At 35.9% G+C, this 19,605-nt stretch overlaps 1 protein-coding gene across 3 annotated transcripts in view; it reads right to left on the reverse strand.

Annotated features, from left to right (window-relative positions):
• Nucleotides 1–19,605, reverse strand: part of LOC138693010 (lachesin-like) — a 1,307,565-nt gene that overhangs the window by 88,656 nt on the left and 1,199,304 nt on the right. For all 3 annotated transcript variants that reach the window (XM_069816522.1, XM_069816520.1, XM_069816521.1), the window contains one exon: nucleotides 11,649–11,768. In XM_069816522.1, the coding sequence (XP_069672623.1) occupies nucleotides 11,649–11,768 (120 nt within the window). The remainder of the gene's footprint in view (nucleotides 1–11,648; nucleotides 11,769–19,605) is intronic.

Genomic DNA, 19,605 nt, shown 5'->3' on the forward strand with positions numbered 1-19,605 from the left:
ACAGTATTCTTCAGTTTAGCAATGTTTATGAAGCTAAATTTTACAGGAAACGTCATTGCAACATAAGTTTAAACATTTAATTCAGAGCAGTATCTGTGTTACAGCTGTACCGGTGTTTTAAGTTAAAATTTTACAACAAAGATTATCGTAATACGGACTTAAACATTGCATTATGAGCGGTGCCTATGAAACAGTTACATTTAAAATTAAAATTTTACATGAAATGTTATTGTAATACAGCTTTAAACATGTTATAAATAATGCTTCTGAGACAGAAACATTTTAAGTAAAAATTTTACATCAAAGATTGTTGTATTACAGGCTTAAACACTTCATTAAGAGTACTAAAAGTAACATTTTGAGTTAAAAGTTCACAGCAAAGGTCATGTTTATTATTTTGTAATACACAACACAACCCCACCCTTACATCGTACATCACCACTCGCCACTATCCTTAGGCAAATCATTTGATTTATTGCACAAACTCCGTACTCACTTAACTTCAAAGACTACTGGTCAAAATTCCGGTCTCTAGTAATTATCTACGATGTTTTGTATATAATGACATTGGCGACATCAGTAACTTATATTGAAGCATAAAATGGTACCGTACCATAATGGCGATCCTTTATTGGACAAGTTTAAAAACAGTATAATGTTGTGAGTGGCATCACAACGGCCTATGCATCGGAATAGGGGTGTGTGAAAATAAATTAATATCTCTATAAATGACGATGTGAATAGTCCAGTCTGAATGAAACAATACGAGAAAACAAGATGTCTAAAAAAAAAAAACCTTTAATTTTAGATGAAGAAACAATGCAAGAAAAATAAAAGGAACGATAGGATATCGAAAGGCGATTATTATTATTATTATTATTATTATTATTATTATTATTATTATTATTATTATTATTATTATTATTATTATTATTATTAGATTTCAATACTGGGTGGTGATGATGATAATGACAATCCAAATGATGATTCAAGTAAGATGATGGTGATGAAATTGTGCGTACGCAAGCTTAGTCATTGTCTCATGACAGCTTCTCACCAAGGAAGACGGACGTCGCGTCGGTCTACGGGAGAGTTTCTGAGGTTTGTGGGTAGCAAATGAAGTTTGAGACAAGTAGTTCCCTCCATGTGATATCATTTCCACCCTACTCTCGTTCCAGTATCACTATTAACCTAGTTACATGTTTATTGTTATCTCTGTAACGTCAAAAGCTTAATGAACTATCATCACTACTATTACAACCGTAATTCCTTTCTGAATTAGAAGATTCTACTTTTTAAAGCCTAAATTCGAATCTAGTGCTATTTAATTCTGATTGGTTCTATATCTTTTTTTTAGACGTTTCACATTTAGAAGCATCCAGTGAAAAGAGAAAAATTTCTGTTATTTATATAGTTTTAATTTTATTTTGTGCTATGATACATTTTATTTATGCAATATATACAGAGTGTCACAAATTGATGTATACATATTATTAAACACTATTTCTCAGCAACGAGATGAGGCAGAAATACGATTTTTGCGGTTTTGTATTTCTTAAGCCCTTATAGGCACCGTGCATGGGTCTCAAAATCGTACTGGTGGCGACGCGCATTGTCTCAATTCCTAATTAACTATAGGCTCGCAGTCATTCACTAGTCATGTGTGATATAGAAATTACATGCGGCTTTCTGCCGATAAAAAGTTGTAATATTAGTAAGAATGGGTTCATTGATTCATAGTCTTCTGCCCAAGGGCAGGTCTTTCACTGCAAACCCAGCAATCTCCAGTCTTTAATCATTTTATAAATTCAGTGGAAAGTTCAGTACTGCTAGAGGAGTGTAAAAATGTAACTACAAAGTTCCTGAAATATCAGTGAAGTTGTTTGGCATTTGAATCAGATTTCAGACCATTGAATGACGGTGAACAGTGATATTACGAAAACATTGGTATACTTATATTTGATGTCATGACGTGTGTAATATTTGTGTGTTTAATGTCTCTATAAATTACGTATTTTAATGTGATTTAATTCTAAAAGTAGTCTTAATTACACTTCCTGAATAATGGGCGACTGCAAATTCTCTAAAACACAACACATATGAACAATATCATCAACATACTACCTCTGATTGAGGTTCTGGCTGATATGTACATCTGTTATCAGGCTGTACATCTCACTTGACGATATGTGTCAGAGGAAAAACAATATTGTTTATATGCATATGAAGTCTGACTATGTAATTTGTAGCTAGTCGGCGATATATGCAATGGAAGGGAAAAGGAACTGACCACTCTACCCCATGATATTCTGGCCTAGTTGCCTCATAAGTGGTGCCTTGTTGGTATCACTTATGAGGTTCAGAATTCTCTTTGGACAGTTGAATAAACAACAAGATCAACATGCGGAAGCAGTTCAATTGATAGTCTGTGTAAAATGTTATACTGTATATTTCAATTCACTGAATGCACCTTTCAACATGAATTCGAACACTGGCAACGCTGTAAATAGTTTCGACTTCTTCAGCTGTTAATTTATTTATCATCGTGAGATACGGTGGAGTAACAACAATGATCCCTTTATCGGAGAGATTTGTTATTATTCCGGGAAAATCTGACTTCATCACCACCTTCTAATAAAGTCAATAATCCGCAGTCAGTTGTTATGAATGTGTCACTCGATCTGCCTCGGTAGCATTTAGATTTGAGGGCCACCATCTGATCCACGTTGGGTGGCTGTTCCACTTCTGAACAATTAATTGTCACTTTACATTTTTCAATATTGCAGGCATTGTTTCCTGAACACTTTCTCTGCTAGGCCAAAACCCAAAATTACAGTAACCATTGTGGATGTCAACAACATTAAAGTGGCGGTAAAAATACATCATAATTATAATTGTACGATTAACTCCGAACATCACCCTCATAGCAGAATACGACAATCCAGTTTTCATTTTAATTGGAAAATATGAGTAGACGATTTTCTTTACTAATCTTACTCTTGGACAGAATTTTTCGAAAGCTTTCGATGTGAAATTCACTAATAAAAATGACAAAAATAATATTATGGTCTACATCTTGGGGCGTTTCGACTATCTATGGTAGCTATTTTTGGGTTAAATGATAGAATTGAAAATATTTCTTATGATTCTACGAGTATGATTGTGTTTCAATTGGCAGCAATTTTAACAATATATTCGAAACCACAAATGTCACTCCCATTAAGTCTTGTAGTTCTGTCTCATATTTTATTGTAGAATAATTTCGAAAACCTTGCATTTCATTAAACATATCATATGTTCCTGAACGCTTGTCATAACATTTCTTATGTGACTTCAGTTCGGCATGTAATGGAATAGACACTTGAGTAGACAATTCACACAATTCAATTGTGAAAGAAAAAACAAAATCACTAAGAATGGTTTCATTTACTCTGCCTGTATTGCTACTTCATTTTTCGAAATAACACTTGTTGAGCATTCGCTTTCCATAAAACTTAAATTTTCATATTTTCTTCTTCTTTATGCGTCTCTTTCGTACCTTTCCGGAGCTAGTTGAGATGAGGCAGTCTTTTTCTTGTAATCTTTTATAAAAATACTGGGAACGGTATGCTAGTTTTGGGGGTGTTCTGATCTCGTTCCCAATAAAATGAATACTGCAAATTCTTGTTGCGGGTGTTGGTTTCCAATGTGAACCATCAGGACTTGAAATCAAGAATTAAATATTGATATCAATACATTTAAAAATAAGTATATTATCATTTATTTTTGCTAATATTATACATAATATATATGTAAAGAATTCAGTAATTATGTACTTTTTAAAATTTAAATTATAAATTTCTGTCGTTGTTAACTTAATGGTTATTTATGAACATAGTACTATATACATTCTATTTTTTATATCAGGCCTAGTATATAATAATACTATGATTGCAAGCAGTGTAGCCTTATTTACTTTCGTCTGCGTACTGCATGGAGCCACAATTAGCGTCGTTGCGCTTCAGTTTTCTGTTTTGGGAATGAATAAAAACAATGTCGGTTGGTGTGTTCCTGTAAGTATTACTACACTCAAGAACACAGCAACTTGCATTATCTTTCCGCTTTTTAGGATCATCCATATTTCTAATCATTTAACCTGAGGTGTTAAGTATATCCATACGCTTCAAGCACAACTCTATCGCTGCTGTCTCGCAGTTATTAACAACAGTCGCCACCAGAGGAGCTTGCACGGTGCCTATATGCTCAAAATGGTCCCTTTCCGCCACAGTAGACTCCCAACAACGACGTACAACAGAGCGACATACCAACTGGATTGTTGCTAATGGAATATCATTACAGGCATGTTCAATCTGAACTCTCAGTTCCTCCAGTAATTGTGGTTTTGTGGCGTACACTGTGTCCTTTAGAGCTCCCCATAGGCAGAAGTCTGGAGGGGTTAAATTCGGAGATCGAGCGGGAACTCCGCAGCACTTCTTCTTCGTCCTATCCATCTCTGGGATGTCCTCATTTAGTGCGTGGATAAGTCCCGGAATGTAGGGCCAGTGTTGCCATACCTACTGATTTAGCAGGAGATTTCCTGTTTCTCCATTGCATCTACTGCTCTACTGATTTTTTTGTCAAAGTCCGAATTTCTCCTGCCTTTTTTTTGGCATGCTGCAGTCACCTAGTTCTGTGCCCGGATTTTCAACTCATTACTTTAGTACACATATATTATGTCATCATGTCTTATTTTTGCATCTTATACACAAGTCAATGTTTTCATTTGTCTCCCTGCTCATAACGCGTCGCTACAATGATGCTTACAAGAAGCAAGGAGTCGCCTCGAATGTTTGAAACCTTACCACGAAAGCACGCGCGCGCGCGCACGCACGCACGCACGCACGCACACACACACACACAAAAAATCTACGAGGGAGCGCTGATACCATTGATTGTGTATGGTGCCCCTGTATGGGAAGATTCTATAAATAAACAAGCAAACCTTCGGAAGCTGCAGAGGGTACAAAGGCTTATAAATATAAAGATGGCTAAGGCCTATAGAACTATCTCCTTTGAAGCCTCCTGTGTGATGGCTGGTGTGCCACCAATAGGAATGGTAATAGAAGAAAAAGTGCAGCTCTACAAAGAAAAACACCACGTAGAGAGAAGATCTGATTATGATCTCCCACTACCTGTTGAAGACTGGTCACACCCAGCACGACAGACAAAAATACATGAAATAAATGGCTCAACAACATACCATGTACATATCTTCACAGACGGCAGCAAAATCGAAGACAAAGTAGGTGCAGGAGTAGCAATATATGTAAATAGAACTCTGGCAAAGAAATTTAAGTACAGACTACATCAAAATTGTTCAAACAATCAAGCCGAGGCTTTAGCCATTTTGAAGTCCTTGGAACAACTACAATCTCTCCTCAATTGTACTGACAGCAAAACAGCAGACATTCACACTGATAGCAAAGTGACGCTTGCCTCACTGAAGAATACTGTTATACACAGCCCAATAATAGAAGAAATTCGAAGGAAGATTCGCCAACTTAAGGACCTCAACTGGACAATTCACTTTGGATGGGTAAAGGCTCATATTGGTATAGAAGGCAATGAATTGGCAGACAGACTTGCCAAAGAAGCAGCCCAAGATAGTGAACTACCTATAATCTATAACAGGAAACCTGTAACATCAGTCGTCACTGAGCTGAGGAAAGAATGTCTTCAAAAGTGGCAGAGTCAATGGCAAAACACACAGAACGGTGCCATATGCAAATTATTCTTTCCAACAATAGAACAACGACTAAAACTGAAAATCTCCATATCACCAGAGTTCACAGCACTTGTTACAGGGCACGGGAAAACAAAAGCTTACCTTCATAGATTTAAATTAGCAAACGATCCAATGTGCCCCTGCAGCCCTGGAGAGCAAACTACACACCATCTCATCCATGAATGCAAAATATTCGAAAGACAAAGGAAAATTCTGAAGAATCAGATTGTATCTAGCGGAGGGAATTGGCCAACCACTTACAGTAACCTCATAGCAAGATATACAAATGCATTCTCAAGATTCATTAAATCGATTGACTTCCACAAATTGCAGTAATACCGCGAGTCAGATTTTTAAGCCTGCAGAATTAGAATTTCAATATAAAAGAAAAACTCAATATCACACTTGTATATAAGTATTATACAATGTATATATATATATATATATATATATATATATATATATCAAATGATAACTGATGTAAATATGTTTTAGTTTTACTTTTATTTTATTTTTGGGATTAGACATATATATAAGTAACAATATACATCCATAAATTAGAGAAGGATTAAAAAAAACACTACCTACATTAAATAAAACAATCACCTCCAACTTCGAAAGTGAATAAATTTTAACCACGTCTGCTAAGATAGAACATACAGCTAAAAGAAAACTAAAATATGTAATATTACTTTTGTAACGGGGCATGTTGTGGGGGGGGGGAAACAACAAACACACACACACACACACGCACACACACGCACGCACACGCGCAAGTATATAATCTTCATGCAACGTAAGCATGTGATAACTGTTGTCAATTTGCAAAAGAAGACATGTCGAAAATGACAAAGTGTTGAAGTTTTAAGTCTGTTATGATTTTTTTGTTACGATTTTTCAACACTTTGTTATTTTGGATGTATCCACTTTTGCAAATCGACGACAGAATTAAGTTATTTCGTTATTGTTTTGGGGACTCGGGGAACAGCAGAAGAACGAAACTTATTCAGTAGTGAAGTTTGTTTTTGATTGTGTGCACGTGAAACAGTGAGAGAGTGAAGTGTAGGTAATGGAATTTTTGTGTTACATATCTTGCACAGTGATTTTTCAAAATGAGTGAAAGTGTCCCAGGTAGAATGAAAAGTAAATTCTCCCAGAATATTATAAATCGGAGTGGGAAAATGATGAACAGTTTAAAGGATAATAATGTAAAAGCAAGAAAGGGGATAATTTTTCGTTTGTTATAGTCGCAGCTAATGCAGCAGGCCTGCTGTATTTAATATCATCTTTAAAATAAATCTCGTTGTATTGAAAATCTTTTGTGAATACATTTTAATGCGAAACATTGTCAATAAGACATTACTGTGTAAAAACAAAATTGCATGACCTAGTTACATACGCTGAGTAGAGCTGACAGTAATATTATATTTAGCAAAATTGTTCTATTTCATTGGTTAGGGATGTCCTATAGCCTATAGTAATACAACAGTATCATCTTTCTTAAAGTACACTGTTTTGTAATTAATATTATAGTACAAAGAGGAAATTCATGTTTAATTAATCTACTGTAATCTCCTGTTTTTTTTTCGATGATTTTCTCCTGATTTTCGTGAGTAGGTCGTGGCAACACTGTGTAGGGCTTCCATTTTTGAGCTCACAAAATTCTATGAACACTGGATTTGCTGATACCAATTTCACGAGAACATTGCCTCATTGACTTCTTTGGGGATTGTGCAATAATATAAACTATAAGTTGACGTGTCTCGAACACGAGGCCTCCCAAGTCTATAGTCAGAGTTTTTAGCAACCAAACTGTCTTACGCATGTTGGTGATTTAATAAGTTACCCATGACTCTGTATAATGAAGGAATTAAACTATTAAGAGAGGGTGTAGCACATTACTGCATCAATCAATAAGTGGTAAGGCCCAGAAGGAGACAGAGCATAGCCTCATTATCTCTTAAGCACTTGCATTGGCACCCAGCTTCCTGGTGCGATATAAAACACATTAAGTAAACACACACCCTCCATCCCCCCACGACTAAGTCTTATGGAAGAGATAACTCGTCTACACCTGACGAGGTTGGATGCTACGTTTAACAATAGCTTCAGAGATTTACAAGTTGATCCACTTAAATTACTGGGATAAAAATGTATCAAGTTTCAAGTGTTTGACTAATATGTTCGTGCTCGTATCTTTTATAAGAATTACGAATAGGTCACGGCAGAGCTCATTGCTGTTTAGAATAAAAAATCTTGCTTCAGGCATGAAACATTTGCAGAATTTGTATACAAATGACGTCCATCAATTCATACCCTTCCCATTATTGCATTTATAACGATAGAGTTATAAATTCCTAACAGGAGTAGTTTCAATACTAATGTAGTAGACGTCACAAGAATTATTTCTTTCAAGTGAAATATTTCACGAGAATAAAATAAAATTCTCATAGTAAGAGCTAAAATGCCGTGTCCATAATAGTTAAATATTTCATTGATTAAAGTTCACGTTAACACTTTGTTTGTTAAAACATAAAATTACTTAGTCATACGTTAAAAAGTGTTAAAATTTAAAAAAAAGGTATATACCTTCGACAGACGGCTCGTTTCGACGTTATGTCACGTCTTCTTCAGTGTCTCCTGAACTACTGGTGATCTTGAATTCTGCGATGTGCATTTGTCGATAGTAGGGATGGGGGTGTGTTGCTCTTATGGTGGGGGCTGGTTGTTTGCGTGTTATGACGTATCATGACGTCGAATAATGTGTGGGTATTGAACTGTAATTGTGTGTTAAGTATATGTTGTGGGTATGTTATTGTATGTTAAATATTTAAAATGGAGCATGATTATGTCCAGATGAAGGTTTGTTTAATAATGTAATTGAGAAAAAAAATAAAGAAACATATGATATTATCAAAACTTCTTCATTTATGCCTGAGTTTATATTTCCTTAAATATGATTGCATAATTACTTTAGTCCAGTAAATCAGTCAGGTCTGTTACACCATTCTGTTCCTATGGGTACACAGTTTAAAAAGAAATCCCACAGATGTCAGCACAAGCCAGGATGATGCACAAAAAGCCATATTGATTGTACTGCTATGTTCACCCATTTTGATTTGGCGAGTTTGTGTGTCATTCTCTTGCTTTGTGTTTTAGTCTAAGCGTCCATTTTTAGTCTGTCAGATCTGTTTGTGTTGTATTTTCCACAAATAACAACATGTAAAGTCAAGATCAAGAGGATGTAATAGTACAAGTGTGCAGTAGTTAAGTTGCTATTGTGAAGATTTTTAAGTAAAAAAAAAAAAAATTAGGTTAGCATATGCTTATATTTGCTTTGTCATGTCTGTTACCTGTCAGATCTGTTACTCCATGTCATGTCTGTTACATAATTCAAAACAAGCCTTAATTTTTTCTAATTATTTATCATTAAAGAAACTAAGGCTCAAATATCTTCGCCTTAAGGGCAGTCTACTAAGATAATTGTGACTGAAAGAATGCATTTCTATTAGTTACTGAAGAAGTTATTATCTTTATATTAGGTAACAGATCTGATATTAAGATATTAAAAATATTTGTTCATTTTTGATCTGAAGTTGGTTCTGTTACTATTCTAAGACCTTTAAAGAATAGGCCTATCTGATATAAAAAATAAAGGAATTCTATTTGTATAAAAGATCCATTGTCTTGTCCAAAACACACTTAACATTTAGTCATGTCATCAAAGATTCATTGATACTTGTAGAGAATGCTAAAGCAAGATGAGTGTACATTGGCTGATTACTATGGCAGAGACATTGCACTATATTAATACATACAGAATATGCACTAAATAGTACTTTAATTTTGACGTTCTCAATCGTCCATTTGTTATACAAATTTTGCAAATGATCCCGTGTTATCACATCATGAATCAAACATTTGTCAGTATATACGCGCTTATAATTAATCTTTAGTCATTTGTAGTTGCATTTTTCTTTTACTTTCATGTTTTTTTGTTAAAACTTTTTTCATGTTGAAAATTTTAATGTATTCATCTCAATTATTTTAATATTACGCTTCCATTTAGTTTAATTTTGTTGAGTTTCTGCAAATAAATATATGCGCTTAACGAGGTATGAAAAAGATAAACATTGAACCTCGGCGTAGCGAGAGTAAACAAAAATAATAACTAAAATTTAGAATAAAATTTAAAAAACCCATTTAATGAAAGTGAAATGTTTATGCGTTTCGAAATAATTCAGTTTTAATAATCGTAATAGTGTTATAAATTATTTTAGTCAAATGTTATTCGGAGACATACACGTTTGTAATGGTTTACCGTGTGCATTTTCCTTTTTGGAATTCCACACAGAATTCATTATTTTAATATCTTAAACTTAGGACATTTAATTTACTTTTAATAATTTGTAAGATTAAGCAGATCAATCTAATTTGTTTCCAGAAATTGACACAAAGCAGTTATTAGTAATGTGTTTTCCATGAAATAGTTTAGGACACGTTCACACAGGCCTGCATTCTGAGAGATTCTATAATGTTGTTCGGAAGACATTCTCGCCTAAACCTTATCGGATTGTGAGTGAGTTTAAAAGGTGAGATTAAAAAAAAAAGACTAAAATGACGAAGAAAATAGTTTAGAAGTAATATCTTTTTGTAGACAGATAGGCAGAGACAGTATTCCTAAATATCACTTTTTCGGCACAAGGGGTACTGAAAATATGTTGAATCTATCGTACACTACTTTTCACACTTGAATATAAATAATTGACTAAATGGCGATCTTACTCGTGTTAATTATGTAAGCATGTGTGGCTTACAGCTGTTTCGGTGCTACTTGACACTATCCTCAGAGCCTACTAGATCTTGGCGCTATCTCAACTTCGCTGCCTGTTGTGTGGGTGCGTTCGTGTGATGAAGTGTTGTGTCAAATAGTGTGTGTGTTCTGAAATTGATCTGTATGTTGAGAATTTGATCAGGGTGTGTTTTAGTGTGTCTGTATATTTCATATTGTTCTAGTGTGTTGGGTTTTTGGTTTTTGGATTTATGTGTAGGAATTCCATGTCTGTATTTATGTTACTGTATGTGTGGTTAGCATTAGTTATGTGTTCGGCATATGTAGATGTATTGTGTCCTCTGGTTATTGCTTTAATGTGTTCTTTGTATCGAGTTTGGAATGATCTGCCTGTCTGTCCAATGTAGAAACTGTAGCAAATATTGCATGTGAGTTTGCATACGCCTGTGTGGTTGTATTTATTTGTTTGTGTTGTTTGTGTGTTGAGATGTCTTTGTAGTGTGTTTTCTGTTTTGTATGCTATGTTGTACTTTTGTTTTCTGAATGAGGATGCGATCTTGTGTGTGTTTTTGTTTTCGTATGTTAGTGTGATGTATTTCTTGTGTTCTTGTGTTTGTGTTGTGTTTTGTGTGTTTTTGTGTTTGTTGAGTTGTTGTTTTGTCTTCCTTATGATGTTGTCTGTTATGTTTGGGTTGTAACCATTTTCTTGATTGTGTTCACTTCTTCATTGTAGTGTTGTTGGCTCATGGATATGTTGAGTAATCTGTGTACCTTTGTCCTGAATGCAGCATGTTTATGTTGTGTGGGGTGATTAGATGTGTTGTGACAACAAACACACCTTCAAAATATACAGAAAACCAACCATCACCACCACCACCACACACATACACAACACATCACTTATGGTTAATTTTAATCGAGAATGGTGCACACGGGCATAAGCTTCTACCTAACCAAGAGAAACTTTTTCCAGACATGAGTTTCCATAAAAAAATTGTTCAGATTGATCATTCTACCATCCCTAAAAGTTCGTAACGGAATTACTAAATCACCCTATATATCATTAAGAAAAATATGGTAGCGGATACTTACCGGTGTCACGGACCCAGTAGTTGATGGACTTGGGCGATGCTTCTACGTAGCATTCTAGAGTGACGTCAGTACTGAGAGGTGCACCGACCAGCTGGTTCGGTACTTGAATAACAGGATGAACTGCAGGAAAGAAATATAAAAATCAGCAATGCAAATTTGTGTACACACTATATATATTTGTTATATGGTTTATTTTACGACGCTTTATCAATTGCTGTGTTTATCCAGGATCTGAGTGAGATGAAGGCAATAAAGCCAGCGAAATGAGTGCAGGTTGCAGTGCAGAATGTTACCCAACATTTGCTCTTAATGGATTGAGGGAAAACCCCGATAAAACCTCAACGAGGTAACTTGTCTCAACCGGGATTCGAACCCGGCCCCGCTTGTTTCACACTCAGACATGCTAACCGTTACTGCACAGAGGTTGACTACTTACTTACGTATGTCTTTTAAGGAACCCGGAGATTCATTGCCGCCCTCACATGTCCGCCATCGGTCCCTATCCTGAGCAAGATTAATCCAGTTTCTACCGTCATGTCACATCTTCTTCAAATCCATTTTAATATTATCCTCCCATCTACGTTTCGGCCTCCCCAAAGGTCTCTTGCCCTTCGGCCCCCCAACTAACATTCTATATGCATTTCTGGATTCGTCCATATGTGCTACATGCGCTATTCATCTCAAACCTCTTGATTTAATGTTCCTAATTATTATATCAGGTGAAGAATACAATACGTGCAGTTCTGCGTTGTGTAACTTTCTCCATTCTCCTGTAACTCCATCCCTCTTAGCCCCAGATATTTTCCTAAGCACCTTAATGTCAAACACTCTTAACCTCTTTTCCTCTCTCAAAGTAGCGAAATCCGATTGCGCGAATCAGCTGCTGGAGGGATCACCGTGCCAATCACACGTTACCCTCGTATTGGCTGTATGATCGTTAACCTCTGCTGATGTAATGGAAGTCAGGGTAGGAGTCAGCTGATATCTACCTTTGCCTTTCGTGGACTGTAGCGCCACAGATTATTATTATTACTATTATTATTATTATTATTATTATTATTATTATTATTATTATTATTATTATTACACCAGCAGCATGAGAGGAAGTATTGGTTAGTTAATTGGTGGAGTTTGAAAGGGGCGTCAGCTACTATGGCTATTTGCACCCTTATCTAAAATTCTTATCAAAACAAAAACATAAACAGTACAATAAACTGAATGCTAAAATGAACTAAAAATGTTGTTACGGTAAAAGCGAGGTACAAGGTAGTTTTGGCACTAGTCATTAAGAATTTCTTGTAAATAACACTGGTCAACAAAATTAAACATATTTTTTGTTGAAAGATAAAGAATGGGTGATTCTTATAGCATGTTTCGTGCTGATTTTAAATCTGTTTTTTTTTCTATCACCCAGGGTTTTTGAATAATTATATGAAATGTTATTCAAACTTTTCTAGTATTGATATCTTATAACATTTCTCCTAAAATCATATTTATGTACCTAAAATGTGTGTGAAATAGATTTTAGACTGTACTTCGCTTGAGAAACATGCGTTTTGAGTGTCCAGCAGTAGTCTGACAGAATATTTGGACTTCATTTTTCCTGGTAGCGCCCTTACATTACAGAAAAAAATCCTAATGAAAACGCTCTCCATGTTCGTCACTCACTACCCGAAGGTTTTGAGAAAAGCAAAAATAGATGAGAATCGAAGAAGTTATTTTGAGAGATATGACACCCCATCACATTAGGGTTCTGAATCAGCTCGCTGACAAGTTCTCTGTAATCTTCTGATCTGTGGTTCCTAGAAAGTAACAGTCTGTTGAATGATCCTTAGGTTCCCGGCATATCATTGGAACTAGAAAAGCCATATGACGGGATCCTTTTAGCCAACCAGTTAATAGAATCACATGGAGCACACCAGATTTCAGGGGTCCAGTTCATGTCCTCATCTATTTTGCAATCAAAAGAACACTCGTAAGCTCTTTTAACTAGTGTAATAAAATTCAAAGTTAACGAATCACAAACGTAATAAAAATTGTTTATGTGATTTATACAGTATTTAAAGGCATGTTTCACTTTATAAGATACTTTTACCACACTTAAAATTAGACCAAAGAAAACACAGGTTATGAAACTTGTTTCATGATTGTAAGTTCCAACTCAATTGAGAATTAATACTAACTCTCGCAGTCTTATGAGGAATAAAATTTATTTTTATGAATTTTGACTTCACAGGCAAGAGTGATCTAAAGTTATAGGTCAATTGTTAAAGCAATAAAATGAAATATTTGAAATATTTTCTTTCCATTAGCATGTTAAGGACTATATATAAGATAAAGATAAAAATAAAGATAGGCTATTGTGTCCCATGAAGTGCAAAGGCCTCCTTAAATAAGGGAAAGCTCTTTTTGTCTAACGTGATGAGCTAGTTCACGTTAGACGTGATATTTAAATCTAAGAACTTGAATTCGTTTAACAATGGTTCTCTCACTGCCTTTCACAACTTCCTGTCTATGCACAAATGTCTCTCGAGTAGTCTCTTGTCTCTCGGGACCATTGTTGACCTGCCTGTTCTCTGAAGAAGTCTGCCCATCTGCGCCGAGGTCTGCCTTGAAGTCTCCTTCCTATACGGGGGTCCCACCTGGTAGCTCGGTATGTCCATCTGTCGCCTGGTAGCCTGGCCACGTGTCCACCCCATTTCCATTTGGATGTAATGGCTGCATGTGTGATGTCCTGTGTATCTGCAGTTTGTACAGTGTGCATTTGGGATTTTCTCCTTCAGTGATACGCCCATAATTTTGCACATCATTTTTCTTTGACATGTTTGTAGTTTGGTCCTGTGTTTCCTTGTTAGCGACCATGTTTGGCATCCATAAAGTAATACAGGATAAACACAGGTCTCCAGTGCCTGTATTAGCAATGAAAATAAATCAATCTTTGTAAAGTTATAAAAAAATGGTGGGTAACAGAAAATTTCTGACTTCATTTTTGGAATCAGCAGACGACATTACATAAGAAACGGCAGAAATTGTACATTTAACAAAATCACTGTTGGCCAGTGTAATTAGTCGACTTACATCTACTGGACTCGCAACTTGAAAGCGAATATAAATTTAATAGAAACAGTGAAGAAGTGCTTATCGTTTAGTTAAAATACTGGAATTGGAAAGTCAACGAACTAGTTTCTAGCAATAAAGAGTCATAAGATTCTGACTTTATAGTAAAAGTTGTAATGTTACTGGGAAAGTACGTATTACTACCATCCTGCGAGCGTTATACGAAGAGCAACATGTCTTTTACAGTGCAAGAAGAGCCATATTTAATCCTATTGTGGAGAGCAGTATATAAAAGCATTTAATTTGTGACTTACGACCCCTAGCTCTCTCTCACTAGCCATGACCCATAGAGCTGTAAATGTATAAGCCTTTCACATCTCTCTTTGTCGGGCTGGGGGCGAGGGGTTGGGTACTAGTGAAAATCCCTTTTCCAGATAATGACACGTCTGGGTGGTATTTCACTCGGGGTGACAGTGAACAACCCTCCATGAACAGATCACGTATTTCTGTTCTATTTCTTTTCGGTACCAACCACCACTGATTTTTTTTTTACTTTATTTTATGTATTATTCCTGACGTGGTGCTTTGTAATGGAATGAAAATTATACGTGACACACAGTTCATTACAAAACAGGTCCCATAAGACGTGTTTTAACATTCTGGGTTAGTCTGGCTTGTTACGCATATACTTTGTTCTCGCTCTCATCTTCTGGATTGCGGTGCTCCGGAGTATAACTGTATTGGTGCTCGAGTCTGTGTGTACAGAGGGAAGCCAAGGGCTGATTATCTCCTTCAAATTCTCACTCCCACTTTCTCTCTCTGTCGGTGCCATACTAGGCATGGTGGGTGGACTCATAAATCGTTAATGAATGCGTCGACAGTAGCTATCCCGATCCTAATGCACAAAGCAAGGGATAACCTCTTCTAGCTACTAGTAGATTCGATGTGACATGAAAACATACTAAAGAAATTCATAATTCAAGTTCGGCGCATAAGTAGACGAACGGCTATAGTGTCAGATTCACAAGACGGAACTCTAATTCAACCCCCGAAGGATTCAAGTGTAAATTAGTGCATAACACACATAATACTAGGTAGTTAGCCTTCGCAAACGTAACTTAATAAATTCAGGAACGACATCGGCTGGTAAAGTCTTAATGTCTAGAGATGGGAACGATATATCGGTTTTTACGAAATACCGATATTTTCGTTTCGATATAGCGATATATCGGTATCTAAATTTTGATTCAATATATCGTATAATACTGGGTATATAGGTTTTCTTATAAATTTATCGTTTTTTTTTTGTGGAATTATTATCATTATCAACAACAAAATTCACACTAGACAACTCCGATAATTCCCGAGAGATGGCTCTAATGAAGGTGGACAGTTACATAATTGTGCAACCTCACTCAATATCTTGTTCTAATTGGCTGCACTGGAATTAGAATTCAAACTGTTTAATATGCAGCACCAAATTCAAAATGCAGCGTGTGCGAACGTGAGACAGATAGGAGGTTTATCTACTATTGTTTTAATACTGTTCTCCAAGGCAGAAGCAACTCTCACGCTACATGGGAACCGTCTGACTTCAAAACGGGTATCAAAACTTCTATTTCTATATTCTGAAATAGAAAGAATATTATAAATGAAGTAATGCTGGGAGAAGAACAAAACGGATTTAGGAAAGGACGTTCATGTTCTGATTGTATATTTATAATGGAACAGCTTATACAAAAAAGGAGAGAATACAATCTACCAACATATATATTATTTGTGGATTACGAAAAAGCCTTTGATAAAGTCTTACGGGGAAAACTATGGAGCATAATGAGGAACAAAGGATACCCCATCCATCTAATAAATGTTATACAAAGTCTGTATCAAAATACATTAATTACGATTGACAATGGAACAGGCGCGACAGCTGAAGTAAACCAAGGTGTTAAACAAGGCTGCCCGATGTCTCCAGCACTTTTTAGTATATACATTGACGAGGCCATTAAGAGATGGCAAGATACTATAACGGGGGGTATAAAACTAGGAAATACAGTTTTAAACACAATTTTATTCGCCGATGATCAGGCTATCATAGAAGAAACAGAAGATGGACTACAAATGGCATCCTTCAAACTACAGAACATAATGACAGACTACAACTTGAATATATCTACTACGAAGACAAAATCAATGGCCTTTTTAGGGAAAAATCCACTTAGGTGTAAAATTATTATAAATAATAAAATAATCGAACAAGTATCCAACTTCCAATATTTAGGGTCTAATGTGACATATAACCAAAACGAAGATATAAATATGAAAGTTCAGAAATTTGGGAGAATATGCGGAACCATCAGGAGACACTTACGACAGAAAACTACAAAAGAAACGCAACTGAAACTTTATAAAGTAGTAGCCACACCAGTCCTAATGTATGGATGCGAAAATTGGACCTTAAATAGGAAAGATAAGAGGAAAATAGAGACTTCGGAAATGAAATTCCTAAGAGCAGTTGCAGGGACTACCCTCCTAGATCACAGAAAGAAGACTGATATCAGAACAGAGCTGAATATATTTAACTTGGACAACAGAGTGGAACAACAGAAGAGAAAATGGCATGACCACATAATTAGAATGGATGAAATGCGACTTCCCAAAATAATGCTAAATTATAAGCCCAAAGGACGTAGAGATGTTGGGCGCCCAAGAACAAGATGGACTGACGATATTCCCTGAGAACGGAACAGGTCTGAAGGCCTAAACCTGAAAGTTGATGATGATGATGATGATGATGATGATGATGATGATGATGATGATGATGATGAACAAGGATTTAATACCGATGTGACATTTGTTTACGGCTATGATTTCTATGCACAACCTAGTAACTGACATTCTGATTTCTTATTATATCTTTCTAGTACATAAAAATTTTATCCCTATCATCATCATTCATCACCAGTGTTGTTTGGAATGTTGGAATGTAACAATAACTTGCAATGGGGACTTACTATAAAATAATTGTATTGCAGTTTGTTAAAACTTGTAACATCATAAGTACGGTTTACTTACATTTAAAAATAATTACAAGTTCTGATTACTTAAATTTAAAAATGATTACGTTGTTAGGTAGAAAAGAGCATTATATCTGTGTCCTGGATTGAATCCTATATAAAATTAGAATTGAATCGTGTTCCAATATCAAATACTCAACCACGTAGAGTTCACTGAACTCTTTCCCACTATATCATTTAAGCTCACCTTACATCCACCGCAATTTTGATTTAAGGTAGGACCTACATCATATGGTATTGAAAATGTATTGCTTACTGTTACAATTTTACATTTATGCTTTTGACTGTTATGATGTTAATTTCAATGGTAAAAAGGGAATATTGAAATTTAAGTAATTTTATTGTAATACAGTGAATGTACACCTGAAAATGCAATTTGCTTATGGAATAGCGATATATCGATATTCGTTCGATATATCGATACATTTTCTCCAATATATATGGATTATCGAAATTAGGTTTGCAATATATTGCAATATCAATATATCGGTATTTAATTGTTTTGCTCCATCACTATTAATATCTCTTGCATGTGCCAATAGTTTTATGATTGACGAAATGTGAAAGAATTGTCCATCCATGTGACGTGACTGTGAATGGATGAAGGAATTTTACGACAAAAGTAAAATAATAAAATACATGTTTTTTTCTTTCTCTTTTTGCTTCATAATATGAAATAAGTCTTAATCTAGAAATCTACGTAAAGATTAGGGGAGAGTCGGGTAGTATCGGACATCGGGTAGTATCGGACAGTGCGTTTCTTTCATCTACCACCATATGGTAGTACCTGAATGACATGGTTACGTTTCTCTATGCGACATTACAGAAACGTAACCATGCCAATCAGGTACTATCATCGTGTAGTAGATGAAAGAAACTCGCTGTCCGATATTACCCGATGTCCGATACTACCTGACTCTCCCCTAATTTTTTTGTCCTACAGAATTATCTGTTACGGTTACAATTAGTTATTAATGGAGAACAATTCGCTCCGGGTCCTCAGTTCAATGTACCGAGCGCTCTAACCACTGAGCTACGCCCAGGCTCAATCCACAGTACCGGATTGAATGTTAATCTAGTAATGTAAGATTAAAGGCCTAATGCCGAAACCTCCTCTCAAAGTCTGTAAATAATTGTCATATAACCCAAGTTCACCGACGTATTATTCAGGAGGAATGCACCCTTGTTTAAAACGTAACGCAACATACGTACATTGGATTGAGTGGCAATTTTTACAGTGTTCAATCCAGACACGCCCCCTTTTCCTCACCTCCACTCTTACAGGCAGTGCCAGCGTTTTCGGCGCGTGTCCTTGTGTAAAAAGTCAGTAAGTGAGCACTTGTTGCGAGAACAGTACAACCCAACACGCCACGTCAGCAATCTGCCAATCACAGTTGTCAATCTTATTGTTCACTGTCTGCGTCAAAGGAAAGACACTCGCACTTTGTGTTTCTGGGATGTGTCCTTGAGTACATTGTCCAGTCAGTGGCATCTGTTGTCGTTTCGGCTGAGAGTGGTACCACCTCCTAAACAGATGTGACTTCAGCAATCTGCCAATCACAGTTTTAAGCTTTCTCATTCACAGACTGTGGCAAAGATAAGATACTCGCTCTCAACGTTCCCATTACTTATTTCATGCGCCAGAAACGGTGGCTTTGGTTATACATCTGTGATGTGTGCTAAGCATGAAAACCACGTATGGAAGGATGAAAATCAAAATGCTGTGTTCATTACGGTTCACCAGCAGCTGATTTTGTGTGAATATCAGAACGAAGATTGTTGGTGATCATCTACTACTATCTGTAATTTTGCTTCCACGTTCG

The sequence above is a fragment of the Periplaneta americana genome, chromosome 17 (genome assembly GCF_040183065.1).
Source record: "Periplaneta americana isolate PAMFEO1 chromosome 17, P.americana_PAMFEO1_priV1, whole genome shotgun sequence".
In the NCBI taxonomy this organism is placed as follows: Eukaryota; Metazoa; Arthropoda; class Insecta; order Blattodea; family Blattidae; genus Periplaneta; species Periplaneta americana.